The 27,633-nt window shown below is 36.7% G+C and overlaps 3 protein-coding genes and 5 long non-coding RNA genes across 10 annotated transcripts; 2 read left to right on the plus strand and 6 right to left on the minus strand.

Annotated features, from left to right (window-relative positions):
* The first annotated feature begins 11 nt into the window (after nt 1–11).
* On the plus strand, nt 12–26,070 carry LOC108047210 (serine/threonine-protein phosphatase 2A activator). Of its 3 annotated transcripts, none has more exons than XM_017127314.2 (5): nt 12–150; nt 207–830; nt 885–1,093; nt 1,185–1,561; nt 25,184–26,070. In XM_017127314.2, exons 1-4 carry the CDS (start codon nt 123–125, stop codon nt 1,557–1,559), a joined length of 1,236 nt encoding a protein of 411 aa, XP_016982803.1. In that variant the 5' UTR covers nt 12–122; the 3' UTR covers nt 1,560–1,561; nt 25,184–26,070. The 3 variants fall into 3 exon arrangements, with proteins under 3 accessions (XP_016982803.1, XP_016982804.1, XP_016982802.1); XM_017127315.2 differs by lacking the exon at nt 25,184–26,070 and adding an exon at nt 11,410–11,614; XM_017127313.2 differs by lacking the exon at nt 25,184–26,070 and having other exon boundaries at nt 1,185–1,650.
* On the plus strand, nt 11,786–13,039 carry LOC108047211. The gene has a single exon (XM_017127316.1). It carries the CDS (start codon nt 11,816–11,818, stop codon nt 12,788–12,790), a length of 975 nt encoding a protein of 324 aa, XP_016982805.1. The 5' UTR covers nt 11,786–11,815; the 3' UTR covers nt 12,791–13,039.
* On the minus strand, nt 17,231–17,745 carry LOC108047217. The gene is made up of 2 exons (XR_001769427.2): nt 17,529–17,745; nt 17,231–17,478 (listed from the first exon to the last, which is right to left on the minus strand). It is a non-coding gene; the product is annotated as an uncharacterized LOC108047217 (long non-coding RNA).
* Nucleotides 17,897–18,527, minus strand: LOC108047216. The gene is made up of 2 exons (XR_001769426.2): nt 18,393–18,527; nt 17,897–18,337 (listed from the first exon to the last, which is right to left on the minus strand). It is a non-coding gene; the product is annotated as an uncharacterized LOC108047216 (long non-coding RNA).
* On the minus strand, nt 19,326–20,028 carry LOC108047214. The gene is made up of 2 exons (XR_006417606.1): nt 19,693–20,028; nt 19,326–19,639 (listed from the first exon to the last, which is right to left on the minus strand). It is a non-coding gene; the product is annotated as an uncharacterized LOC108047214 (long non-coding RNA).
* On the minus strand, nt 20,523–20,931 carry LOC108047218. Its single transcript, XR_001769428.1, has 2 exons — nt 20,827–20,931; nt 20,523–20,773 (listed from the first exon to the last, which is right to left on the minus strand). It is a non-coding gene; the product is annotated as an uncharacterized LOC108047218 (long non-coding RNA).
* LOC108047215 lies at nt 21,491–22,561 on the minus strand. The gene is made up of 3 exons (XR_001769425.1): nt 22,433–22,561; nt 21,974–22,382; nt 21,491–21,921 (listed from the first exon to the last, which is right to left on the minus strand). It is a non-coding gene; the product is annotated as an uncharacterized LOC108047215 (long non-coding RNA).
* Nucleotides 23,629–24,270, minus strand: LOC108047213 (kunitz-type serine protease inhibitor textilinin-3-like). Its single transcript, XM_017127318.2, has 2 exons — nt 24,159–24,270; nt 23,629–24,054 (listed from the first exon to the last, which is right to left on the minus strand). Exons 1-2 carry the CDS (start codon nt 24,223–24,225, stop codon nt 23,885–23,887), a joined length of 237 nt encoding a protein of 78 aa, XP_016982807.1. The 5' UTR covers nt 24,226–24,270; the 3' UTR covers nt 23,629–23,884.
* Nucleotides 26,071–27,633: the final 1,563 nt, after the last annotated feature.

The following is a 27,633-nucleotide window of genomic DNA, read 5'->3' on the forward strand; positions in this document are numbered from 1 at the left end:
TCGCTATCTGTTAACTGTTGCAACTCAATGAAAAAGAAGAAGATGCACCCAAAATAACAAACAAAACGTAACTTCAGAACAAAATAAACTTTAAATTAAAGTGATATAATCATTTTACAAGCATGGCGGATGCCAATACTCAAGGAGCAGGTGTGCTGGCTGAATAGTTAAGAGAATCAAACAGGATTAATTAAAGTTTATTGCAGGTAAACTGCCGGCAATCACGAAGCGAGTGCAGAATCTGGGCGATTTGGGAATTTGGCAAAGATCCCGCGCCTACCACGATTTGATAGGCTATATAAATGGCACCAGTTCGGCGATCCAGGGGATCAAGACAACGGACGAGATGTACGAGTCGGAAATGCTGCTCAAACTGGTGCGCCTCTTTGACTCCCTGGAGAAGTTGGTGGAGCAGCATCCTCCTTTGGAGCAGCCTCAGCGTTTTGGCAATAAGGCCTATAGGGATTGGGCTCAGGAGATGCGGGAACAGCTGCCGGAACTGATGGAGCAGCTGCTGCCCGCCGCCAAAAAGAGATACCAGAGCGAACTGGAGCAGTACCTGATGGAATCCTTTGGAAATGCCACCAGGATAGACTATGGTACCGGTCACGAGCTCTCCTTCCTCTTCTTTCTGTGCTCGCTTTTCAAGGCCGAGATCCTGCAGGAGCAGGACATTGTCGGAGCCGCCCTGAGGCTATTCAATCGATACCTGGAGTTTGTCAGACAACTGCAGCGCACCTACAACATGGAACCCGCTGGCAGTCAAGGAGTTTGGTCCCTGGACGACTTCCAGTTCGTGCCCTTCATTTGGGGTAGTGCGCAGCTGGCCGGTGAGCTATAAGAATATTTTCCTGAGATTCCCCTTTTCAATGTGTATCTTTTAGTTAAAAGCCCCTTTGATCCCTCGAAGTTTGTGGATGAGCAGATCATCAGCGACTTCAAGGATCAGTTCATGTTCATCAGTTGCATAGACTACATCTGCAAGGTCAAGACTGGACACTTTGGCGAGCACTCAAACCAACTGTGGAGCATCACGGACGTGCCCTCGTGGATTAAAATTAACGCGGGACTGGTAAAAATGTACCAAAAGGAGGTGAGCCCCTTATCTATTAGTATTTGCGCTAATCAGTAGCATTGATTATATGATGATTTATATTATTTAACTCTTTCCGTACAATCCACAGATACTCTCCAAGTTTCCCGTGATCCAGCACGTCTACTTCGGAGAACTGATGGCCTTTGAGGCCGTGTCCCCCGGCACAACCATCTCCAACGCCCGACTGGGTCATGTAGCCCCGCCGCCCTCAAAACGTATCTGCATAGGGACTCCAAGTTTGGTGCCACCAGTTCCGGTGTCCGTGGCTCCTCCTCCGCCCACCGAGTCTCTAAACAGCGATCTAAATGTGGGCGATTCCAGCAGCGAGAGCAGCGACAACAGCGTTGTACTTCGTCCATCGACATCGTCGGCTTCTCTGGTGGCCGCCGCCGAAGGTTCCGGTGATAAGTCCAACACTCAAGCGGCCGAGGGAGAAGTCACCAAAGGACTAGCGGCAGAGTAAAGGTAAAGGGCGTTGATCTAACCTGTGTTACAAAATTCTTATTGATAGCGTTGACCCTCGGTCCAGTAAAACTTGTTTACACAAGCTTAAATGCAGTTTTTATTGGGTCATCTATAAATATCAATTCCTATATCTATTATTTTTTTTATTATTTTATTAAAACTATTAATTACCTACTGAAATAGTTATATAAAAAAAGACTTCAGCTACTGAAGGTTCATAATTTGTGGTTCAAGCTTTAAAATATTCTTGTACTGGACTTTGTTGGCTAACGTATTGCACTCCATTTAATCCCAATTTTTCATCCCCAAATTACCAAAACAAAAATGTAAATCTTAAGCCGAATTTGATGGAAACAAATGTACATTATCCCCGTCCACCTTGCCCGTTTGAAGGAGAAAGAACAAACCTGAAATGTAAAACGAAAGGAAAAGAAAAAAATAAACAAAATCAATATGGCAAATGAGGCATGCAAATACATAGATGAACCCATAGTACATCAACTTTTGCGGAGAGAACAGCTTAAAATAAAAGGAAATTTTAACAAAATGTAAGAAGGAAGTAGAAAAGTGGCAGAATGTAAAACAAAAAAAGTTTTGTGGGGAGTCCCCTGAAAGCATAATCATTTATTTTCGACACATCATTTATCAAACTGTGCGGCAGGAGCCAGCTTGCAACGCCTCCTCATTTCGTCACTTAAGAACTTCCTCCGCTATAGTTTTTTTTTTACTTTTTTTTAGAGGCAGCGCATGCATTAAAACTTTGCCGACGCATTTTGATTGAAGACTTTGAAAAACATGAAAATGTTTGCTTTTCTTCCTTTGTTTCGCTGCAAAAAGTAGCAAAGAGCGGCCAACTTCGGTCATGTTCATCAATTTGACCCAGCCCACACTTCTGTTTTGGAAAATGAGACCGTTCTGGGCTCAGTTTCAGTTTCAGTTTCAGTTCGGTGTCGGTTTTGTGTTTTTGCAAATTGAATGAAATTTGTGGGCGAGCTGTCAGCAGGCGTTCGAACATGATTGAAGGGCGGTGATGGAGGTGATGGAGGTGATGTAGTGGATGGTGGGCTGATGGATGGAGGGCATGGTGGACGGACCTTTCAACTTGGCCAACTGTAAAATGTGGCTCTCAAAGGGACTGTCAAAGCTTAAACCGAGATTTCAGGGCCTCTGACCTTTGGCATTAGCAGTTACCTTGGAAATTTTGGGAAAACAGTAGAAACTTTTTTATTAAATATTCCTTTATTGCTTTTTAGATAAGAAATGGCGTGGAAGATATACAAAAATAATAAAAGCGGGTGAAACAAATCTTTATTGATTTTAATGAATGAGAATATATATTTATCAAACTTAAAAATAACTCATAGATATTATTATACCCGTTACTCGTAGAGTAAAAGGGTATATTGTATTCGTGCAAAAGTATGTAACAGCTAGAAGGAAGCGTTTCCGACCCTATAAAGTATATATATTCTTGATCAGGGTCACTAGCCGAGTCGATATAGCCATGTCCGTCTGTCCGTCTGTCTGTCTGTCCGTCTGTCCGTCTGTCTGTCCGTCCGTATGAACGCTGAGATCTCGGAAACTATAAAAGCTAGAAGATTGGCATTTTGCATGCAGATTCTAGGAGTTCCTACGCAGCGCAAGTTTGTTTCAAAAAGGTGCCACGCCCCCTTTAACGCCCACAATCGCTTATATACGATTTTAAAAATTTAAATATTTCGGAAAAGTAAAAATGCAGTTTTATTGTGTTTATCAATACCTATAGAAATGTAGAAGAAATGTTTCAAATCGGACCATTCGTTAAAAAGTTATGCGTGATCAAAGTTTCTATCTCCATCTCCCTCGCACTCCCTTTACCTGAGTAACGGGTATCTGATAGTCGGGGCACCCGACTATAGCGTTCTCTCTTGTTTTTTATTTTAAAAGTGACTCTTCACACTTAAGCAGTTAACTTACCAATAGTGATTTTGTTTATTTTTTTCTTTCTGTGGCTGGCCATCAGTTTAATTTGCCTTAACTTCCCCCAACTAATTACGTGTGCAGCCCATAGCCATCTTGACTTCTTACAAAGAATGCAATTTGCGAAAGTTCAAGATTTGCTGTGGAAGTCAAGGAGTGGCATAAAAAACCCCACAGGACTAAAAGGAGTCTGCGAAGTGGCGCTCAAACTCCACCCAATACACATAACTGGCACAAAGTTGTCGCAAGAACTTCGAGCCACTCGAACGGAAACTAAAAACGGAGATGGGGCAACTTTGACGTGTGCCGGGTGAAAATTAGTTATTGTCTATGAAGATTGCGTGGCAAAATAATGGTCAAATACACTTGAAAAATATTCACAAATTGCACTTGAGAATCAAAACCAGTTTGTATAGTTGATAATATTTTGTTTGATTTTAAATTCTAAAAGAATCATATGCTAAACAATCAAAACACAAATTTATATCAGGGGTAAGGGTAAACCCAGTTTAATAAGATTATTTGAAATCATATTTGAGAGCTCTTAAATGTCTTGGAATAATTTTTTGTTCTTTATTTTTCCGAGGGAGGGAAAATTCATTGTTGCACCACCTCGATGAGGTAAAGTTCTTGATCAACTTTCGTGTTTTCTTGGCCCGACGTCGACCGGATGGGGGAGTTCAACTTGGCAACTTTGTGTCCGACATTGACCAGAGTCCGACACAACCCACCCGCACTCCATCACGTTCAGCACTCCCCAGATTCACCCACTCTCAAATTAACTTGAGCCAAAATATGCGAGTGGCTTTTGGGGCTCTCTGTTTCTGGTTCTTCGGGTTGCACAATGTTTTCCTCCTGTTTTGTGACTCCATTCACCATTTGTGTGTTTAACCAGCTGACGCAAAAACACCCACGCAGCCCACTTTAACTTCCTTTATCCCTGACAGGAACCCGTTCCCAAAACGAACACAACCCAAATAATGAATACCATCAAGTTTTTTAAGCTGTACCGACATATTTAGACTAGTTTGTATCCTCAAGGTTTTACATTTAAACTGGTTATTGCAATTATTTTATATTTAAGGCCCTAGTTTGAGCGTTTATAAATTAAATTTACAAAAAACAATTTTCATTTTGCAGATTTCACTTTAAGGCAGCTACATTTGGCAGTAAATCACTTTCTTACGAAATAAATAATATGGTTTGGAAAGAAAAAATCGAATGCCATGTAATATCTGTTCTATGTAATATATTTTGTCTGACCCCTAAGAGCTCTTTAACCCCAAGAAACTTATCATACCCTTGTAGACAATCTATACCCTGGTGTTAAAACGGATAACCAAAGAGTTAAACGTCCCTGAGCCGAACGCATTGTCGGTGCAGAAGTGACCAGATATTCCAAGTTAGGAGTCTGCTGTGTGGTCCCATGTGCCAGGCAACAATCGGCAGGAAAATGGGAAAACAGAGGGTGGCCAAGAGGCATATGCCTTGTCCGGTTTTTCATCAAAGGACAGCAACAGAAGGCGTTCGAAAAACAGAACTGTGAATTATTTTTTGGCGGCTGTTGTTTACTTTAGTTATCTTCTGTGTCTTCATCTTGGTTTATATCATTGGATCGATTTTTTTTTAATTTTCATGATATAAGCCCCTTTCCCTTTCCAAATTTTCAAAAAATGGCTTTGCAGAAAAGTGACCTAAAACCTGCACTTCTAAGTCCATAACTTTTCTTGCAGACACCCGATTCCAAAGTGGCTTACATCTAAATGATTGTGGTTTAATTCTCTAAAAAACTGTATACTCAGTTTGGTTTGTAATTTTGGGTCGATTTTTCGTCATTTTTACCCCTTTCCAAATTTTCAAAAAATGGCCTTGCAGAAAAGTGACCTAAAACCTGCACTTCTAAGTCCATAACTTTTTTTGCAGACACCCGATTCCAAAGTGGCTTACATCTAAATGATTGTGGTTTAATTCTCTAAAAAACTGTATACTCAGTTTGGTTTGTAATTTTGGGTCGATTTTTCATCATTTTTACAGTGTTACCCCTTTCCAAATTTTCAAAAAATGGCCTTGCAGAAAAGTGACCCAAAACCTGCACTTCTAAGTCCATAACTTTTCTTGCAGACATCCGATTCCAAAGTGGCTTACATCTAAATGATCGTGGTTTAATTCTCTAAAAAACTGTATACTCAGTTTGGTTTGTAATTTTGGGTCGATTTTTCGTCATTTTTACAGTGTTACCCCTTTCCAAATTTTCGAAAAATGGCCTTGCAGAAAAGTGACCTAAAACCTGCACTTCTAAGCCCATAACTTTTCTTGCAGACATCCGATTCCAAAGTGGCTTACATCTAAATGATCGTGGTTTAATTCTCTAAAAAACTGTATACTCACTTTGTCGTCATTTTTACATTTTTTCCAAATTTTCGAAAAATGGCTTTTGCAGAAAAGTGTTCAAAAACTGCACTTTTAAGCCCGTATCTTTTCTCACGATTTCAAAGTGGCAATTCTCTCAAAGTCTGTATTGAAGTCAAGATTTGAAATTTAAGTTCTCAAAATGTATTTTTCTGTCTATTTGTTGTCATTTTTATATTCTTGCAGAGGGTTTTGTAATTTCGGCTAAAAGTTAAGTTGTGCGTAGGGTCAATCTAGGATTGAGTAAGCTTTAACTGACTGGAATTGGCAGCTCAGCTGCTTTAACAATTATTCCCGTTTTTCCCCTGTTTGTAACCACTTGAGAGCCATCCTTAATACTGTTGGAATTACAAAGATTAGCGCTAATTTCCGACTACCAACTGCTGCTCTCTGACTCCCTCTTCACCCCTGTTTAGCCCCCGCAGTTCGCCTAACCCGCCAAGTCATCAAAGGTTACAAATCACTGGCAGTTTCGCCCAACTTAAAATATTAGCCCAAATGGGTTGAGGAAAACTTCGTCATGCAAACATGACTTGGCAGGCTTCAGGCATGGGAGGGGGTTTTCGGGGGGTGGTGGACGGAGTGGGTGGTCGCTGTGGGAAATTCCAGAGCGGCGGATGCGAACGCATCTGAAATGTGCGCTGAAAATTGCAGCTTCTTCTTCCACCTTGGGGCTTTTTATTTCAGATGATTTTCTTGCTGTTGCCTGCTTCCTGTTTGGGAATAGACAGCTGCTATGCAATCCATGCAGAGTCGGGTGGAATTCCCCCATTTAAAATCTGTCCATATACTTAGCTTGGCTATATGGACATTTCCCCTAGGATATAGAAAATCCGTGTTGTTTAATCATTTATACACAACTTTATTCAGGCAACAAACACCTTGTTTCTGGAATTTATATGGAAATACCAGTGATTCAATACTGGAATCTTTTCTTTAATACAAATACAAACTTGATAAAAATATACCTAGCTTTCGATATATGTTTGATTTATCTTAGTTTTTTTAAGTTGATTGTAAAATGCAGAAAAATGTTACGATTTTAATTACCAAAAACCCCTTTCTTTACTTTACTTAAACTTGCTTACGCTCATTAATTCCACTAAACTCCCTTTTAACCCTTGTTAATCCACCAGCTTAGCCTGGCGCTCCAAGAGATTACATCCCATTGATGTGTGTTTTGGCCGCTGGCCAAAATGTGGGCAAAAGCGGCTAAGTCCTGCGTCCTTCGTTTTATTCTCCTCCGAATGGTTGGCCATAAAAAAGTGCGCGTGTGCGTAGTTTTTCTTTTGTTCCACCTCCGGAGTGTTTGTTTTTAATAACTTACGCAATTTTTTATGTGCTTTACGTGCGTGTCCTTAGGGCCTCGTCCTTTGGCCTGGACAGGTGCCTTCCTTATTAATTTGGCCACAAAATGTCCCAAAATGAGCACAGCAATGTTGGTATTTGAAAGCAAGGGCAATTAGAGAAAGCTTTAATAAAACAGAAGGGAAAATTGTGTTTAACTTGATCTTGATTTATAAAGATTATAGATATAAATGGATATTCCCTTTATGTCCTCCTTAAAATAAATATATTATTAATTATATTTTGGCAGTTATTAAATATTAATTTAAAAATTTTAAATTGTCATGATTACTTAGCTTTAGCAATAACTCCTCGAAAATCTTCTCAGGAATTAAGTTTTATTTAAATTTCCCATTTATCGTGAAATACTCTACGTTTACGGCCACAACTTCCACAGTTTTTAGCACCAGTGAACTCTGAAAATCTGAATGTGTTGACATTTTTATGTGTGCCTCAGTTTTCTTGATTTTTGTTTTGTTTTTGGCATAGTTTTGTTTTTTTTTGATGCCTAGCAAAAACCCACAGCGAAATATGCTGTCTTGCACGAGGGCCCCGAACGGCATTCAAATGCACAATTGTTGTCGCCTCGGCGGCGTTTGGACTTCCTTTTCGTCCTGGCTCTGCATTTCTCTGATCCTGCCTCAACAGCTTGTGTGTGCACTTTGTTGTCCTTGTTTTCGGCGATGTTGACTGTGGGCGTGCTTTCATGTACTTGGAGAAAAAGTGTAATTGATTTTGTATCAAATTATGATTGATGAATTATGACATTATCATTTTCTACATAAATTACGTATTTGCTTTAATATTTTTTATATTTCAAGGTAGTACTATAAAAGTACAGAACATATATTGAAAACATGAAAGGCTACAGTGCGTATGAGTGTAATTGATTAAGGCTCAATAAACTAAACACATACAAAATAATTTAAAATTAATTTTTTTCTTTTAATACAAGCCACTTAGCTATCTAAATTGCAAAGAAAATATATAAGCTTAAACTTTGTATAAGTGATAAATGATTTGAAAAGTACTAAAGATTTTCTAAGGTCGGCATTTCCAAATAAATCTCAGATGGAACCGCTATATTTCAATTGAAGATAAAGTTTAATAATAAAGAAATGTGTTTTGTCTAGTGATAAACTAAAAGTATGTTTTCAACCTTAAAATTCCACACGTTTTTTTCAGTTTGAAACCTAATTTTTGGACCACAAAACGGGCCTTGGTATGCGCGATTTTTCTTGGGTCGCTGTTTTTATCTGAGTGCATGCTAAACATCCGGTGGCTGTTTCTGATTCCGCAGTGGGTACTTTCTCCTTTCTGTTGAGCTGCTTGATTCTTCTGCTGTCGCTGCTTTTTGGGCGTGCTGCTGTCGCTCAACTTCCGCTCGAATAGAGTGAAAAATAGCATTTTAGTGGGCACAATCCGCCAGGGGCCAATCTGCTCGTGCTTCCTTCCGCTTCCGCCACCCTTATCCCATTCCCCGATTGCCAATACACAGGAAGCGGAGAAGGGTGCCAAAGAGAAAGAGCTTTCTCCCGAAAGCAGCCATCTTGATCTGAGCTGTCGGCCGTGAAAGAGTCGCTCTAACCAAATTAAATAGTACAATTTACCATGTGTCTGAGTCCATGCATGTGTGTGAGTTTAGTAATTGCAAAAGTTGCCTGCGAAGTTTGTCAGTTATAAAGGGAATTCATATGAACACACATTTACGCATTATACACTGCGGAAAAATGATACAAATATATAGTTTCATGCATGCACTATTTTAATTAAATGTTTTTACCGATTTAACTGTAGGACTAGCCAAGTAAAACAAGTTTTGAATTTGAAATTAAATTATTATTTAAGGGATTTGTCTTTTTAAAATTTTTATACCCTTGCAGAGGGTATTATAATTTTGGTCAAAAGTGTGCAACGCAGTGAAGGAGACATCTCCGACCCTATAAAGTATATATATTCTTGATCAGGATCACCTCCTGAGTTGATATAGCCATGTCCGTCTGTCCGTCTGTCCGTCTGTCTGTTTCTACGCAAACTAGTCTCTCAGTTTTAAAGCTATCGGATTGAAACTTTGCACACACCCTTCTTTCCTTTGCACGCAGTATATAAGTCGGAACGGCCGGGATCGGCCGACTATATCCTATAGCTGCCATATAACTGAACGATCGGAAATGCCATAACTTTGGTGTTTGTAAAGTTAGGAAGTTGGGATTTTCTATGGGTTTTGAATTTGGCTAATCAATCCGACATGCCGAATTTCATAAGGATCGGCCGACTATATCCTATAGCTGCCATATAACTGATTGATCGGAAATGCCATAACTTTGGTGTTTGTAAAGTTAGAATGTTGGGATTTTCTATGGGTTTTATATTTGGCTAATCAATCCGACATGCCGAATTTCATAAGGATCGGCCGACTATATCCTATAGCTGCCATATAACTGATTGATCGGAAATGCCATAACTTTGGTGTTTGTAAAGTTAGGAAGTTGGCATTTTCTATGGGTGTTATATTTGGCCAGATAATCCGACCTACCAAATTTCATAAGGATCGGCCGACTATATCCTATAGCTGCCATATAACTGAACGATTGGAAATGTCATAACTTTGGTGTTGTTAAAGTTAGGAAGTTGGGATTTTTTATGAGTATTAAGAATGCATCATTTGAATAATTTTGGAGAATATAATTTACAGAGTATTCTGCAAGGGTATATCAACTTCGGCTCCGCCCGAAGTTAGCTTTCCTTTCTTGTTTTTTTTATATTTATTACTTGGTAGTGTATATCTGAAAATATTTCACTATTATTTCTTTATTGATAAGTACTTAATTTCTTAAGAAAATAAAACATGTTCAATACGAAACTTTCTACTTGTGTAGCTGGAGCTGCATTTCTGTGTTATTTTTTATGCGTTGACTGTGCAAAGAAAAGTGCAGAAATTGCAAATGACTTAAATAAGTAAACAGAAGCGAAAAGCACACAGACACATACATGAAAGCTCACACACTTTCACATATGCAAATACACGAAGGAGGGATCCTTTACGACCTCTCCTCTTAAAAAAAACACACATTTTTCGCGCTTTGGTACTTAAATAAACTACTTTTTACTACAGCCTGGCTTTTACAGCCGTTGTTGTTGTTTCGGCCTTACGTTTTTACAGATTTTTATACCCTTGCAGAGGGTATTATAATTTCAGTCAAAAGTTTGCAACGCAGTGAAGGAGACATTTCCGACCCTATAAAGTATATATATTCTTGATCAGCATCACCAGGAGAGTCGATCTAGCCATGTCCGTCTGTCCGTCCGTCTGTCCGTCTGTCCGTCTGTCCGTCCGTCTGTCCGTCTGTCCGTCCGTCCGTTTCTACGCAAACTAGTCCCTCAGTTTTAAAGCTATCTGCTTGAAACTTTCCCAAAAGTTGTCTTTCTATTGCAGGTAGTATATAAGTCGGAACGAGCCGGATCGGGCCACTATATCATATAGCTGCCATATAACTGAACGATCGGAAATGCCATAACTTTGGTGTTTTTAAAGTTAGGAAGTTGGGATTTCCTATGAGTTTTATTTTTGGCCAATTAATCCGACCTACCGAATTTCATAAGGATCGGACGACTATATCCTATAGCCGCCATATAATTGATTGATCGGAAATGCCATAACTTTGGTATTTGTAAAGTTATCAAGTTGGGATTTTCTATGGGTTTTATTTTTGGCCAATCAATCCGACCTACCAAATTTCATAAGGATCGGCCGACTATATCCTATAGCTGCCATATAACTGAACGATTGGAAATGCCATAACTTTGGTGTTTTTAAAGTTAGGAAGTTAGGACTTTTTATGAGTATTAAGAATATACGAATATATGAATAATTTTGAAGAATATAATTTACAGAATATTCTGCAAGGGTATATCAACTTCGGCTCCGTCCGAAGTTAGCTTTCCTTTCTTGTTTTATATGTCGGCATAAATTGAAGGCATTGTTGTCATTTCTTTTTTTAGATTGTTATTTATTACTTTTAGATGGCGACTATGTTGCTAAGTATAAAAGTATATCCAGAAACCAATATAATTAATTAGTATGGACTAGAATATTTATTACAAGAATAAAACGATGTTATTTTAATTTCAAGGGTATACAACAGGCGAACTAGAATTCCGGGAACTGGAATTTAAACAACCCGAAAATATAAAAATAAAAATACAATACAATAATACAATGCATAATAGTGAGTCATCTCCGCTGACGACAATCGTCTAGCAAGCGACAGACCTAAATAAACTAATTATTGGAATTAAATACCTTGTTTCCGAGAATATTCGGTCTTAACTGAACACTAATAAATATTAATAAATATATACCAAAATCTTTATTTTATTTAACAAAAAGTACTTCTGAATCAAAACTGGCGTGACCCACTGGTGGGTGACATCATCGAGTACCAGCAATTTCTGAAGATTTCTTTGAAGAAAAATATATATGTTTATGGCAGTTGACGGCCAATTCTCATCGCGATCGGTTGGGTTTTGCGGTTCATAATGTATTATTTCGGAATTTGTATATTCTACGCCGTTTTAGGCTACAATCTGTTTGCTATTGTGAATCTCAAAAAAAGAGTTTATGCACATTCCATTGACGATAGCCGCCAGCAGATGCATATTCCAGAATGCAATCTAAATGCACAACTAGCCATTATAAACGCTGTTCAAATGAAAACCCTCAGAAAGCTGGAACAAATTAAAAAACAAACTCGATTAAATATAGAAAGGTTTCAAAAAGATAACCTTGAAAAATTCGAAAGAATTCAAAAAGAAACACTGAAAAAAACGAAAAGATTGCAAAAAGACGAACGATGTGTTGTGACGGATGCACCAATTCAATGTGGGGGATTCTGTCTTTCAGCACTTCATCCTTTAATTGATGATATTAGTCACGTTCAGCAAGAAATTGACAATCAAAAAGAAAGCCAGGCCAATATCAAAATAAGTCAGAAGGAAACACTTGCGATACTACAAGAAATCCTGCTGAAATTGACCGCAATTCAAAAAGTAAATGAAGCGAGTTTGGGCAATTCAAAGGAAGAGCTAGACACGTTTCCAAGGGATACACCTAAGAGAGAGGAAATTGAAAGTCCATTCATTCCGCCAGGATTTCAACTAATTGGCTCAAGATATTTTAATATTGTAGCAGATACTAAAAATTGGGCTGATGCTGAAGTAAACTGTCGTCAAAGGGGAGGTTATTTGGCGGCCATCCAAAATCAAGAGGAGTATGACGTCATCAAACCGAAACTTATGGAAGGTTATTGGTACTGGCTGGGTATTAACGATCTCCAAGAAAAGGGCCAGTATAAATCTGTGGCCTCTGGAAACCTAGCACCTTTTCTAATGTGGAACGCCCTTCACCACAATTCTTCCGAAGGCAACTGCGCTTCCTTGATAAACGACGAAATGTATAATTCACCTTGCGAAGATAAAAAATATTTCATTTGCCAATTTGACAAAATAGTCTAGTAAAAAAATAAACAAATTATTTCAATATCACTCAAAGAAACATTGTTATATATGTATTTAATTCCATTTAAATTTACAGAAATGTAATACAATTGTCATGATTTGAAATTAAAATAATCTTTTAAATAATAATAAAACAAAAAACGTATATAAAAATCTATGTAAGCTGCTGCTTATCGGCTAACTCGCTCAATTATCAGGCCTCTCAAATTTTTTTTTGTTTTATCGAAACTTGCGGGCAGCGTCAAATACTATGCCCACGGGGCATTGCACACCCCGCCCTGGCCATTCAGTACCCAAATGATTCAAAATAATAATCTCTTAAGGGTAATTAGGGTGCCAAATGCAAACAACAGGCAAACAACAGGCAAACAAGAATTTAAATGAGTCAACTCATAAAATGTTTATAAATAGTTCCATCGAATTAACGAATACATCACCTCTTTGTTATCTTTCTTTCGATTCTCTTTGTCTTTGGAGAGTGGGAGTAATCATATGTAAAGGCGTTTACCCAAAAGCTGGTATATATTGCATGTTTCCACATGCAGTTTTAGCTATCTTTTAATCTGAGAAAATACACTAAACTATTAACTATTACTTTCTTAAAAAATTATTTCAGAGAATAGTCTTGTATCTCAAATTCTTGCTAGGAAGAGTGTCCATATTAAATCTGCATGTTTTATTGGTCCCAAGCAACAGTTTCGCCATCTAAAAGTAATATACAATATAACTTAGTCGGCTTCAATTACTCAACTTACATCTCTCTATGGAGTGCCAAATAATTTCGCTGGTTTCACATGTAAAAAGAGAATGGGATCAGTAACCGCACTTTTCCTTCAAACTTTTTTGGCTACTTTTTACAAAACTCTTCGCTTCGAACAGCGACAAATCAAAGTGCACTTGAATGAATTTTTCATTGTTTTTGCCACTGGGACAACTTTAAAGTTGAAACTGTCCCCCCGGTGGACATCTAATCAGTCAAAGAGTTGCCCCAACTTTGGTCCACTGCGCCCACACAGGCAACGCCTGCAATTGTAACTTTGTGCCCGGAGTTTTCTCCGATTGCGTAACTTTACGGAAACGTTAAAAAAGCCAAAAAACTGGCGGCTTTCCAACTCGACTTCCAAGTGCGTTTGACAGTCGTTCGAGGCTGAAAGGCCCAAGCCGGCAAGCAATTTTCACATTTCTGCAGGACAAAGGCAAAAAGGAGCTTTCCCATTTGCTGAGGGGTGAACGTGATTGGTGCTGTGACCCTGATACGAAGGATATGTATATGACTTTGAAGGGTTAACTTTCAAGCGGGCAAAAATAAATAAATGGATAACTTGAAACTTCGAAAAAAATTTAATTAATTTCATGGTCCAACGGTGAAAGGCTTTTATTTGGTTAAAAAAACATATCAGTTTATTATCAATTAATTTGAACTATCTAATAAACACAACATAATACAAAAGGGTTCGGTTCTGTTTCTTTTAAAAGACCACTTAGACTGTCGAAGTAATTTTTGGTGCCTCTCAATATTTTTCGATTTACCCATTTGGTAAAAATTAAGGAAGTGGAATCCGTCCAACAAGTCGTATACGTAATTTTTGGTTTTACACGCTTAATGTAAGTCCGCTTTCACATAAAATACAGTGGATCAGCAACAAATTTACAAATAATTGTTAAGCAATTATTTTTTTGTACATTATTTATTTATTTCTTTATAGGATCGGTCCAATAGGTCGTATACGTAATTTTTCATGTTACACTCTTGATGTAAGTCAGCTTACACTTCAACTTTAGTGGGTTAGAGTCCAATGTCTGCCATAGACAACAACTTATTGTTTTTATTAACTGACAAAGCATTCACTGGTACTATTGCAATCCTATTAAAACTAGTTTTGGTCGTTGAAAAAGCGATTAAAGCACTCGTAATTAAGTTGACCACACTTGCGTCGGTACGCCCACAAATTGGCAACCGCGAAAGCGTAAGCGACACTTGCGGCTGCCCCATTAAGCCCAGGCATCCGGGAAAAGCGGGGAAAATGCGAGAAAAGCGGGAAAATTAGTGCGGGTAGATGAGCTGCTACTGTTACCCTGCGCACTTAATTGGAATGCACTTGAAGTGCTCCTGCAGCTGAAACTGAGACTGCTGCACAAAAATTTGAAGCACTCGCCAGCGAGTTGGCTGCCGATTTTATTTCCTTTCCCCCCACAGGGCCAATTACCAAAGATCGGAATTACCACAACGCCAGCACTTGGCCGGCGTGGAAGATGAGGTTTGGGGCAGGCCACTTGCCATAATCCTTTTCAATCAACTATGGCGAATCGGAGAGAGTCCTGGAACTCGAATCAAATTCGATTTGATTTCGTATTTATATTCAATTTATTCTAGATATTTGCTGCTCTATGCAGCATTTTCCACATCGATTTGCTTTGCTTTGGCTTGCCTTGCGATTTTTGGCCTTTGCCAAAGGCAGATGAAATCAAGCAAAACTTGTGCACTTTTACTTTTTGTTCAGTGCCAAATTGAATCGAATTCGATTAGGGAACTGCAAAAGGGAGTTTTAGAGAGATTTTCCCCGCGCTTGATTCGGATGCTGTAGCTTTAGCTGTAGCTGTAGCGCTAATGTGATGTAACAAAAGAAATTGCCGCATACTGATCCTATAATTTATGGTTCTGCCCGAAGCGTTGCGGCTTAACCAGCCCACAGTCATTTTAAAAATCGCTTAGCGTTTTGGCACAAATGAAACATCAAAGATTTACGAGCCATGATTAAGGCATTTTGCGGCACCCAAACACCAACAAAAGCGGCAAAAACAAAGGCCTGGATTTGGCAAAAAGCAGGCCTTAACAGCGTCCTCCCGAAAGGAGTGTAAGTGTTTCTGGGTAAAGTGTTGAGCTGAAAGTGAAATTCCCCTTTTTATTTATTGAATGTGCTAAGCAGATGGGGAGTCGGCGACTTTATGCGGGGTTCTCCAGCCGGGACTTTACCAGCCTGTCAGTTACTGGAAGGACCCTGCAATCCAGGACGCTGTGAGTAATTGCTGGGCTTAATTGCCGGCTGGCAAATGCTGAGAAAATAAAATGTCTTTGCTGTTTTTATATTTGTTTCTTTATTTTCCTTGAGATTCCATGATTAATTCAATTAAAAGGTCAGCATAAATGCTTAAACAATTTGCAAGGAACCATTTCAATAAATGATTGACACAAGACATGATAATAATATGTTCTTTTTATTGTTTTTCTATTGCGAATGACTGCTGATAACTTAATTAAATAATAAGAATATTTTCGATAGGAGTATAAATGTTAATAAATTAAGAAGGAAATGGGTATATTGTAAATATATTATCTGTAATTTTTGTATGCCTTTAAACTTACTTCTTATGGTTTTTATTTAGCATGTAACCAATTAATCTTATTTCACAAGAAGTCAAATTAATTTTGTTATTAGGGATTTTGCGACGACTTAGTTGTGTTCTGTGGGGCACAGTAAACCCACTCACTGTTCCCATACGAAAAAGGACTTGTTTTGTAATTAACGTAAGCTTTCGCCCCGGGGCATTACTCATGCTGGCCAGAGATTTTCCCCGCCCAGCTTCCACGCACTCAATCCAGTCGAAATTACTCCCTGCAACATGGTTATATCCTTTCCTGGGTGTGAGAACCCAATTAAGACCCGCTTATTGCAGGGCAACACCAAAGTCGATCCCACAGCTGATAACGGACAATTTGCGTGGGCATCTCTAGGGGATTCCCCTGCCACAATCTCTGGTGTTTTTTCCCCCTTTAACTCCTGCGCGATTTGCATTTTTTGTTTATTTGTGGCGCGAATTCTTCGGAGGCTTATAGTTCTGTAATTGTTTCGGGACGGAACCCCGCCGTTGTTTTTGCAATTTTCGGACTGATTTCGATTGCATCATCCCTGCTCGGCACTGCTTTAAATTGCTTGGTGTTCGTAGTACCGATTTTTTGCCGTATTTTCCGTGTTGTTTTGGTCATGCGAAATTTGCATTTTGCAAAACGACGGGAAATTGCGCGCCTCGAAGCGTGTGAATAATGTGGAAGCTTACCGAGCTCACTGGCTCCGAAATCCGGAGGCTGCCACTCGGGTGCCATTCCAAAATGATTTGTAGGCATTTTAATCTAATTAATGTTGTCGCAAAGGAACCTTCAAAACAACGCCAATATACTCGAAAAAATTGGCTAATAAGTCGTGGAAATTAATAACATATAAACGAAAAAAGTAAAAAAAAAGCAAAATGAATTAAAACAACTTTACAATATATACATTCATTTCTTTTGGTATTTGGGTGACTGTATTCATGATATATATATGGAAAAATTACGAAGCAGTTTCTCAGTAAAGGATTACTAAATTTTGTTATATTCCTGTTTCGAATATATATATAATTACAAGTTTATGTAATAAAGGTTATGTACACCTTAGAACCTTCGTTGTTAAAAAAAAGATCTTGTTTATTTTAACTTTATTCTTTAAAAAGTAGGCATATATGGGTACTGTAAATATGTCACTATATGCATTATTTTCTTATTCCTTGCACTTTGCTTCCGAGAAATAATCCCCCCCAAAAGCGAGGATTGGATTCACAGGTATTCGTTTTTGATTTATATACATATCCTACACGGCCTCCCTTATTGCATATGAGCAAGCCATCACCCGGACGACGACCGCAGTTGGCTAAACGATGTACATGTATTTAAAAGCTTAATTGCAAAATAAAAACTTACTATCTTTGATGACTGGGCTTAAAACCCATTATGGCTATTAATAAAAGAGCGATAGTAATCGATTTCATCTTTAGAAAGGATTCACTTCCTTCAGCTGAGTTGAAATAACTAACATCCAACACATTTGGGGAGTGCGTTTTTATATAACTTTTTGCATAAACGTTGCTAATTAATTCGGTTTAGTCATTATGATAATTTATTCTGGACCTCAATTTGATTCCCACTAAATGATTAAATCAATTCCGGATTGAGGGCATGCATTTCTTAAAATGCAATTTTAAGAGCGTATCCAATACGAAATCTGTTAACTAAAAGATTTAAATAAAATATACATAAAAAGAGGTGAAAAACGTAAATTGTACTTGAAGTAATTTTAACATAAATAAATTTTAATTTTTGGCTTGGGAAGCAAAAAAAAAACTTAAATTCTAATTAAAGTTCTCTTTACAACATAAGACAGTTTATTATAATCCTAGCTAGACTGACATGTATTTGTTTGTTATTAGATTGAATCTAACTTTATAGTCAGGATGACGAACTTTTGATTTGTATTGAATCTGGATACTCGCTATGTGTGTAAGTGCTTATAGTATTTTATAAGGCTGGTATACAGTAGGCATATACATATACATTATTTTCTTATTCCTTGCACTTTGCTTCGCAAGCAGCGAGATCCGAGAAATAATTGCTAGGTCCCCCCTGACAGCGACCCCAATCTTCACAGGTGTTCGTTTTGAGTTTATATACAAATCCTCCACGGCCTCTCTTATTGCATACGAGGCCCTCAGCCAGAGGGAGACTGCAGATGGCTAAATGATGAAATATATTTAGTATTTAAAAGCTTAGTTAACAAAAAAAACTTACGATCTTTTAAGCCCATGGTAAAGCCCATTATGGTTATTAATATTAGAGCGATAGTAATCGATTTCATTGTTAGAATATTACTAACTTCGTTCAGCTGAGTTGAAATAACTAACATCTAACACGTATGAGGAGTAGGTTTTTATATAATTTTTAGCATAACGGTTGCTAATTGATTCGGTTTAGTCATTACGATAATTTGTTGTGGACCTTAATTTAGATTCATCCGACTAAAACTTCCGAAGTTATGGGCAGTTGAACTTCGGTGAGTTAGCTCATTTTGTATGCGATTTTTCGGTGTCCAAAACTTTAAAACGCTCTCCTGAAAAGTTGAAATTTCAAAGTCGGTGAACACGATCCTGTAAAATCTACTAAACGAATCGTTTTGAAATTTTGCACACAATTTCTGTACCCAATTCCGCAGGTACCGACATCGAGTTTTTTTTTACTGATTATTTTTCATTTTATAATACCAAATGTATCGAATTTTTACGATGAAATCACGTTTTTGACTTTAAAACGTTACCAAAAATTTAATAAAAATAAACTCAACGTAGTTACCTTTAGAAACATATTAACTAATAAACAAATGATCCAGTAACGAGTTATGCTGTTCACCGCAAAACGTTTTTTCTTGGAGGCGCCTACGGAGCTTTGCTGCAAACGGCTCATTTATTTATTTTTTTCATGATAATTTGTAAAAACGTAGTTTAAATGTTAGACTTTAATATGCTTATAAAATAATTCATCTGACATTACCGTATCGCGTGTAAAAATTCATGAAAATGGTCCTTTTTTTGGCCGAATTAACCAAACCCCCCTTAAGTCAGCACAGGTGGCTAAATGAAAGAAATGTATTTTAACTTTAAGTAAGGCTCACGATGGCTTAAAACATGTGCAAAACCAAGTAAGGTTTATAATAATAAAAAAGCAATATTAGAGTTTTGAGTTGAGAGAACTTTCGGCTTCTATTGAATCTGGATACACGCTATTTGTGTATGTGTTTATAGTATAGTTTATGGTATAAGGCATAGTAGTAGGTGTACAGTACGTTTATACATATACATATGTATTATTTTCTTATTCCTTGCACTTTTTTTCGCAAGCAGCGAGATCCGAGAAATAATTGGTGTTTCCCCCCCAACAGCGAGCATGATGTTCACAGGTGTTCTTTTTGAGATTATATACAAATCCTCCCATGCGTGCCATAGTGCATTTGAGGTCCCCACCCTCAGGTTTACCGCAGACGGCTAAATGATAAAAAACATTTAGCATTTAAAAGCTAAGTTAACAAAAAACTTACGATCTTTTAACCCCAAGGTAACTCCAATTATGGCTATTAATAAAAGAGCTATGGTAATCGATTTCATTGTTAGAATATTATTCACTTCCTTCAGCTGAGTTGAAATAACTAACATCCAATACATATGGGGATAAGCTTTTTATAAAAGTTTTTGCATAACAGTTGCTAATTAATTCGGTTTAGTCATTATGATAATTTATTCTGGACCTCATTTTGCTTCGCACTAAAATGACAAATCAATTCCGGATTGACGGCATGCATTTCTTAAAGTTCAATTTTAAGAGCGTATCCAATACGAAATCAGTTAACTAAAAGATTTAAATAAAATATACATAAAAAGAGGAAAAAACAAGAGAGAACGCTATAGTCGGGTGCCCCGACTATCATATACCCGTTACTCAGGTAAAGGGAGTGCGAGGGAGATGGAGATAGAAACTTTGATCACGCATAACTTTTTAACGAATGGTCCGATTTGAAAAATTTCTCCTACATTTCGATAGGTATTGATAAACACAATAAAACTGCATTTTTACTTTTCCGAAATATTTTAATTTTTAAAATCGTATATAAGCGATTGTGGGCGTTAAAGGGGGCGTGGCACCATTTTGAAACAAACTTGCGCTGCGTAGGAACTTCTTAAATCTACATGCAAAATGCCAATCTTCTAGCTTTTATAGTTTCCGAGATCTCAGCGTTCATACGGACAGACAGACAGACAGACAGACGGACAGACAGACGGACAGACGGACAGACGGACATGGCTATATCGACTCGGCTAGTGATCCTGATCAAGAATATATATACTTTATAGGGTCGGAAACGCTTCCTTCTAGCTGTTACATACTTTTGCACGAATACAATATACCCTTTTACTCTACGAGTAACGGGTATAAATATTAATTATTTTATTATTCCTTGCACTTTGCTTCGCAAGCAGCGAGATCCAAGAAAAAATTGCCGTTTCCTATCCGACAGTGGGGATTGGATACACATGTATTATTTTTGGGTATATATGCATATCCTCCATGGCCTCCCCTCTTGCATATGAAGAAACCTTCACCCGGACGTAAACCGCAGATGGCTAAATTAGGTAAATGTATTAAAAAGCATAATTACAAACATAAAAAATCTTACGATCTTTTAACCCCAAGGTAACTCCAATTATGTTTATTAATAAAAAAGCTATAGTAATCGATTTCATTTTTAGGAAATGATTCACTTCCTTCAGCTGAGTTGAAATTACTAACATCCAACACATTTGGGGAGTAGGTTTTTATATAATTTTTTGCATAACAGTTGCTAATTAATTCGGTTTAGTCATTACGATAATTTATTCTGGACCTCATTGTGTTTTATTTTGCTTCCCACTTAAAATAAAGATACAGTTCCATTCGCATCTGTATTAAAATTAAATTTTCAACCAAATAAAATAAAATAAATTCCGGACTGAGGGCATGTATTTTTGGTCGCGCTAATTTTTTTATATTCAGTGAAGTTGAGAAAAAAATACGAACCTAATTAAAGTTTTCAACATTACTCAGTTTATTGTAACCCTGGCTAGACTTACATGTACTGGTTTGTTATTCTATGCATTCAGCTACGCAAGAATCGAGGGCATGGAAAAAATTGGATCTTCCTCTACAGTAAGGATGACAAACACATTCGTTTGATTCGACCCGATAGACGTATCCTTTTCCGCCTTTTTTTCAAACGACGTCTTCATTTAAGTCAGCGCAGGTGGCTAAATGAAAGAAATGTATTTTAACGTTAAGTAAGAAAATAAAGAGGTTCACGATGGTTTAAGTCGTGTGCAAAAACAAGTAAGATTTATTATAATAAAAAGCAATTATTAAAGTGAGGCACAGCGACCTATTAGTATAAGGTTTTTCAAGTCTTGGTCTCGAGCTTTCTGGATATCGGGTGAACTTTAGAAATGTTCTGAGAGACTTTTCGGCTTCTATTGAATCTGGATACACGCTATTTGTGTATGTGTTTATAGTATGGTATACATAGGCCCTTGTGGTACTGTGGATATGTCAATATATTTATTATTTTCTTATTCCTTGCACTTTGCTTCGCAAGCAGCGATATCCGTGAAATAATTGCTGATTTCCCCAGAACAGATAGGATGGGATTCACATGTATTCGTTTTGAGCTTATATACAAATCCTCCACGGCCTCCCTTATTGCATATGAGGAAGCCATCAGCCGGACGACGACCGCAGATGGCTAAGAGATACATTTAAATACATTTAAAAGTTTTAATACAAAAAAAACTTACGATGTTTTAAGCCCATGGTAAAAACAATAATGGTTATTAATAAAAAAGCTATAGTAATCGAATTCATTTTTAGGAAATGATTCACTTCCTTCAGCTGAGTTGAAATTACTAACATCCAACACATTTAGGGAGTAGGTTTTTATATAATTTTTTGTATAACGGTTGCTAATTGATTCGGTTGAGTCATTTATTCTGGACCTCATTTTGCTTCCAACTAAATGACAAAATCAATTCCGGATTGGGGGCATGCATTTTTTAACGATTAACCATGAATACAAAATTTAGAAAAAATACAATCCTAATTAATGTTTTCTTTACAATATTATTTAGTTTTTTTGTAACAAGTACAAGTCGCTGATTCGGGATGAGCATTGTGGGTGCAGCTCATTTCGACGGTCATGGCAGTCGGCTAAATAATGTAAATGTATTAAAAAGCTTGATGACAAAAAAAAAACTTACGAGTGTCTGAAGCCAAGGAAAAACCAATAATGGTTATTAATAAAAGAGCTATGGTAATCGATTTCATTTTTGGAAAATGATTCACTTCCTTCAGCTGAGTTGAAATAACTAACATCCAACCTACTTTATATAACTTTTTGCATAACAGTTGCTAATTAATTCGGTTTAGACATTACGATAATTTATTCTGGACCTCATTTTGCTTCCCACTAAATGACTAAATCAATTCCGGGTTGAAGGCATGCATTTTTAAAAATGCAATTTTATGGTAAATATAAAGAGGTGGAAACGTAAATTACACTTGTAGTAATTTTAACATAAATAAATTTTAAGGTTTGGTTCGGGGAGCATTATATTGAATTCATTTAGCTAGTGATGCCAAAATTCAGTGAAATTCAGAAAAACTGTTAACCTAATTAAAGTGCCCCTTACAACATCAGTTCATTATAATCCTGGCTACATGTTAGCTACATGTTTGTTATTCTATGCATTTAGCTACGCAAGAATCGAATTCCCGGAAAAAATGGATTGCATTAGGGTTGCTTATTAAATCGGTTCTAGTCCTCACGATAATTAGCTTTGCAAAATAAAGACAGATTTGCCATGCGTGAACTTCCAGAGTTTCCCATAAAAAGTTGACTTCTTTTGAACATTGGTTAAATAATTTATAAAACAACAAACATTTATAAGTCAACAAAATGTCCCTGTTTAGCTAAATACCAGACTGGAATCCTAGAAATCCGCATTTGCTCCCATTGCTAATTGTCTACCAAGTTTTATTCGCAGCTCCTTTGTCCTTCCTTCGTCCTGCTTCAATTTCTGCCACTCTTCAACTTTGTTCTTATTCAGCCATTACGCGCACTTGTCGTCGGGGCTGTCATTATGCTTTCATGGCTTTAGTTTGGCCCTGGGCATAAGTTTTCTAAAAAAAAGAAATATGAATACAGAAAGGGCTAAACGGCTGTTCGAAGCGGTGCAAAAGGACCAAAAGGAGCGACGTTGTTGATGTCTTAACGACTTCCTGGCAAATAGGAAAAGTTTTGGCAAACTGTTACAATCTCTTTTCGTTGATTGCTAAATTTAAAAATAAAATCATGAAATTATTCAAAGAACATTTTTAAAAATACAAAGACTCACTGTCTTTTAGTGCCAAGTTATCTCCATAAATTTAAAAAACTAACCAAACAATGGAAAAATTATAATTTTGTGTTTTTTCTGAAGTAAGAGATACAATTATTATTTGGACTTCAAGATCAACGCACTGCAAAATTATTTGTTATTATTGATATAACATCTGCGACTTATTGACATTTTCTACACTTGTGTTGATAATGTATAGAACTTATATTAGAATTTAAAGACATATTTTATTTGTGTCAATGTATGTTGTAACCATGTTTTGTAGACCTGTTTAACCATTTCTCAGTGAATATTTGTATACCACCAATAGTATTACTCTTTGCATGTATCTTCGCATTCCTTAATGCTCTTGAAAACAGTTCCTACGGTATCACAGCCTGCAAAGTGCCTCGATGCACATTGGTTTCCACGAATTCTGTAGCTAATTCGCTCAATTAAAGCATTACACGCTCCGACGCCATATACCTCATCATCGCATATTGCTAAAACATAGAAATTTGTTAATTTAAATTATATGCTAATACATAGAAATTTGTTAATTTCAATTATACATTACAAAAAGTATGGCTTTCTTTAAAGTACTTACGATCTTTTAGAGCCAAAACATAACCAAGAGCGGAACAAATTAAGCAGGTAAATAAAAATATATGCATTTTGATTTTTTTCTGAAACAAGACACAAATCTATATCTTCTATATCTACCCAAATCGAACGACTAAAAAACTATAACACTTAACAATTTGTCGTTGATATGCAACTAATATAATTAAGACCGGTAAAAATAACATTAGCAATAGAAAATTGTTTTCACATTCCTGATGCATTTTTTATTGTCTCTTATATATAATCTGTAATATTACTTTTTGCATTTAGCTTCGGTGTCTTTTATGTTGCTGAAGAACGTTCCTGCTGATGAACATCCACTTATTTGCACAGTTATGTGTATATAAACGATTTTTGTAATTAGCACGAAATTTAGCACCACAGGTCGATAAAAGATTAAAAAAGCAGAGTTTAGTACGAAGTCCCAAGATGGGAATTATTTTTCTATTTTATTACGATTTTTTAGAGCCAAAACACAACCAAATAGGAATAAACTAGGCAGGCAATAGTAAACAGTTGCATTTTGAGTTTTTTGGAAGAAGGCGTTAAGCCTGTCACTTTTGACTGGTTTGCAATGACTGAATTTCTTGAGCACAGCACATTTCATTAATAAAATTTCTGTGAATGAAAAATGAAGACTGCTTAATATAGCCGCTATTTATCGTGGACCAAAAACAAAACACTTGTTTAAATTCATTCTCTAACAAAATATATATTTTCTTTTTCTCTGTTATTTTTTGTAACATTGTGTTTTGCAATTAGCTTTGCATTGATAATTTCTATGTACATTTTTTTGTAAATTAAATATGTGTCAAAAGAAATAAGCATTCAAATTTCTTAAAGAGTATTATTTTCTTGTGCTTTACAATGTAAAACCAAAGAAGGTCTTTGTTAAATATGTTTTAAGTTTTAGTTTTAAATGACTAGAGTTAGTTATTAGTAATAATTTGTATACATTTATTTGATATTTTTCATTTTTTTTTCATGTTTACTTTGTGGAATTGGAAGCCAACACAATTTCGTGTGGATTTCCCTTACCTTTTCAATTGAAATCGAACATTTGATACGCAATTTCAATAAACAGATGATAACAACACTCCACCCTCGGCCGCCCTTAACCCCGTCAGCCCACATGCAACCCCACTTAACCCTCGACAACCAGGTGATTGTCTTTTTCGAGTCCCCGGGTATTATTGCGAAAAGCTTTGTGCGAATTTTCTCATATTTCCTCGGTAAGCTTTCCTCAAGGACAACTCAAGACGAGGACAAACGGCACAAGGCAAATATAAATATGCTAAAGGGGAACAAATTTGAGAAGAAAATATATTCTTATTTGTTTTTTTGTGTCTATTTTTTTGTTGCCTCTTTGCCCCAGTAATTGTTATTTGATACACACAAAGACCAAAAAGTTGTATTATTTCGCTTTTGGCATATTTGGAAAGGATACAAAATTCCAAAAAGAATACTTAAAAAGGATAACGATAAATGGGAAATGTCCATGAATTTGTTCTATTAAAGCCAAGTCTGGGCAATGAGCGAAATTCAATTAAAAACTTCAAAAGCCGCCTAACAATTTCAAACTGCAATTAGATGAGAGAAAACACATACAGAAAGTCCTGATTGCAACATTGAGAACCAGATACAAATGCAATATATACGGATACATGGACGCAGCTGAGATACAAAAACTTCGCTTTGGCAAAGTTTTAGCTATTATGTAACAAAGCGCAGCTGAAGGCTGCAAAACTGCTATATATGTATACGCCCTTCTCGCAATATTCTATACACTAAACTAAAGTTTTGAAATGGGAATTTTTGATATTTTTACAGTGATACTTTTTCCTAAAAGCAGTTTGTGTAATATGTGTTATGATTAAGTGGTTATTACAAAGTTCTAAGATTTCATTCTTAATATAATAAAATTGTAAGAAGATATATAAACCAAATATTGCGTTCTTAATAAAAGCAAACTTAGACTCAATATGTACTCTAACTTGAATCCATGGGATTTCTAAACTTAATTAGAAACTTTGCATAAACAAACGACACACATAAAGTAGCTCTAAATGAAAAGATGTAGAAGTAGTTGATTATGATGATGGAGATGCACAAACTTATCAAACTTTCTGAGGTAGAAAATAACTTATGAGTTAATTATGTTGCTTACACTGTTCCTAAAAACATCATACATCATATATCTCTAAAATGTTATTTTTTTCAATTTTTGAAACGATGGCTTTGCAGAGTCTTTAAGACTTTTTGCCCTTCAAAATTGTATTATAGATCCGCCACATAAAGGGATTTATATTCGTTAAAAAGTTTAAATATAGTTCGTTTTTTTCTTTTTTTTTAATTTTATAAATTTACTATCATAGTCCCATAAACTTTAATCCGTTTATAGAAATATTAGCATTATTTATTTTCGATTGGCCTGACAAGCTGTTGCCGTTTGGCCTCACACTTAATCATAGATTAAAATTGGATTTCCCTATACGTTTTTTATGGCGATTTGATAGCTTCGAAGTGAAACACAATAATATCGTCTGCAAAGCAATAATTGCCAGCCTCGAATTTCCACTCGTCAATGTTTGAAAGTCCCAAAACGGATATTTGTTGGGATAGCGTGTGTTATTTATCCATTTGTTCGATTTGTTTGCCTTTCAACTCTTCATTTGTCATTTGTTATATATGCCAGAACGGATTTATGTTGCCGCTGTCGAGGGTTTCATTATTATTTGTTTCCCGGGCCCGATTCATTCGCAACTTTGCGGCATTTGGCATTTGCATTTTTATGGCAACACTTTCAGGGGCCGCAATTATTTCCCCATCTCGAGTCCTGCGAACCGAAAATTTTATTGCTCCTGCATCCGCAGACTCGTGTGTGGACCTTTATCTCCCTCCCCCCTTTTTTCCGGGGGACTTGGGGGCCGGGGAAATCGAGGCATCAACAGTCATTTGGCAAATATATTGCAGTCACAACAACGCATATAACACATCAATATCCGGCACGGCCACGCCCACCCACACATTCCGCCCACTCCAACGCTTTACACATAAACAGAAGCAATAAGCGAACGAAGGACGAAAGCAAATTGAAAACGACAAAACAGAACTGAAATGTTGCGAAAATACGAGAATGTCGGGAGAAGATGTGAAAAAGTAGACGTTCTTGATGCTCTTTAAAAATAAGGGTAAACATTGAGATTCCATATATTATATATTGGATAAATATTATGGTCAAAATATTATATATTTTTTAATTACTGCATAAAGGTATCTTTCCAGCCTTAGAATTATGTGCAGCCAAAAAGCATGCAATGTTTTTTTTCACAGCATTCTAAATTCTGTACAAAAGTATTCTTTCCTACATATAAAAACAATTTGTATATTTACATTTTTTTATTAGCAATCTCACATACATAATTGTAATATTTTTAAACGGGGAATATTATTACTGA

This window comes from Drosophila rhopaloa, unplaced genomic scaffold, assembly GCF_018152115.1.
Source record: "Drosophila rhopaloa isolate 14029-0021.01 unplaced genomic scaffold, ASM1815211v1 contig_2, whole genome shotgun sequence".
NCBI classification, from domain to species: domain Eukaryota; kingdom Metazoa; phylum Arthropoda; class Insecta; order Diptera; family Drosophilidae; genus Drosophila; species Drosophila rhopaloa.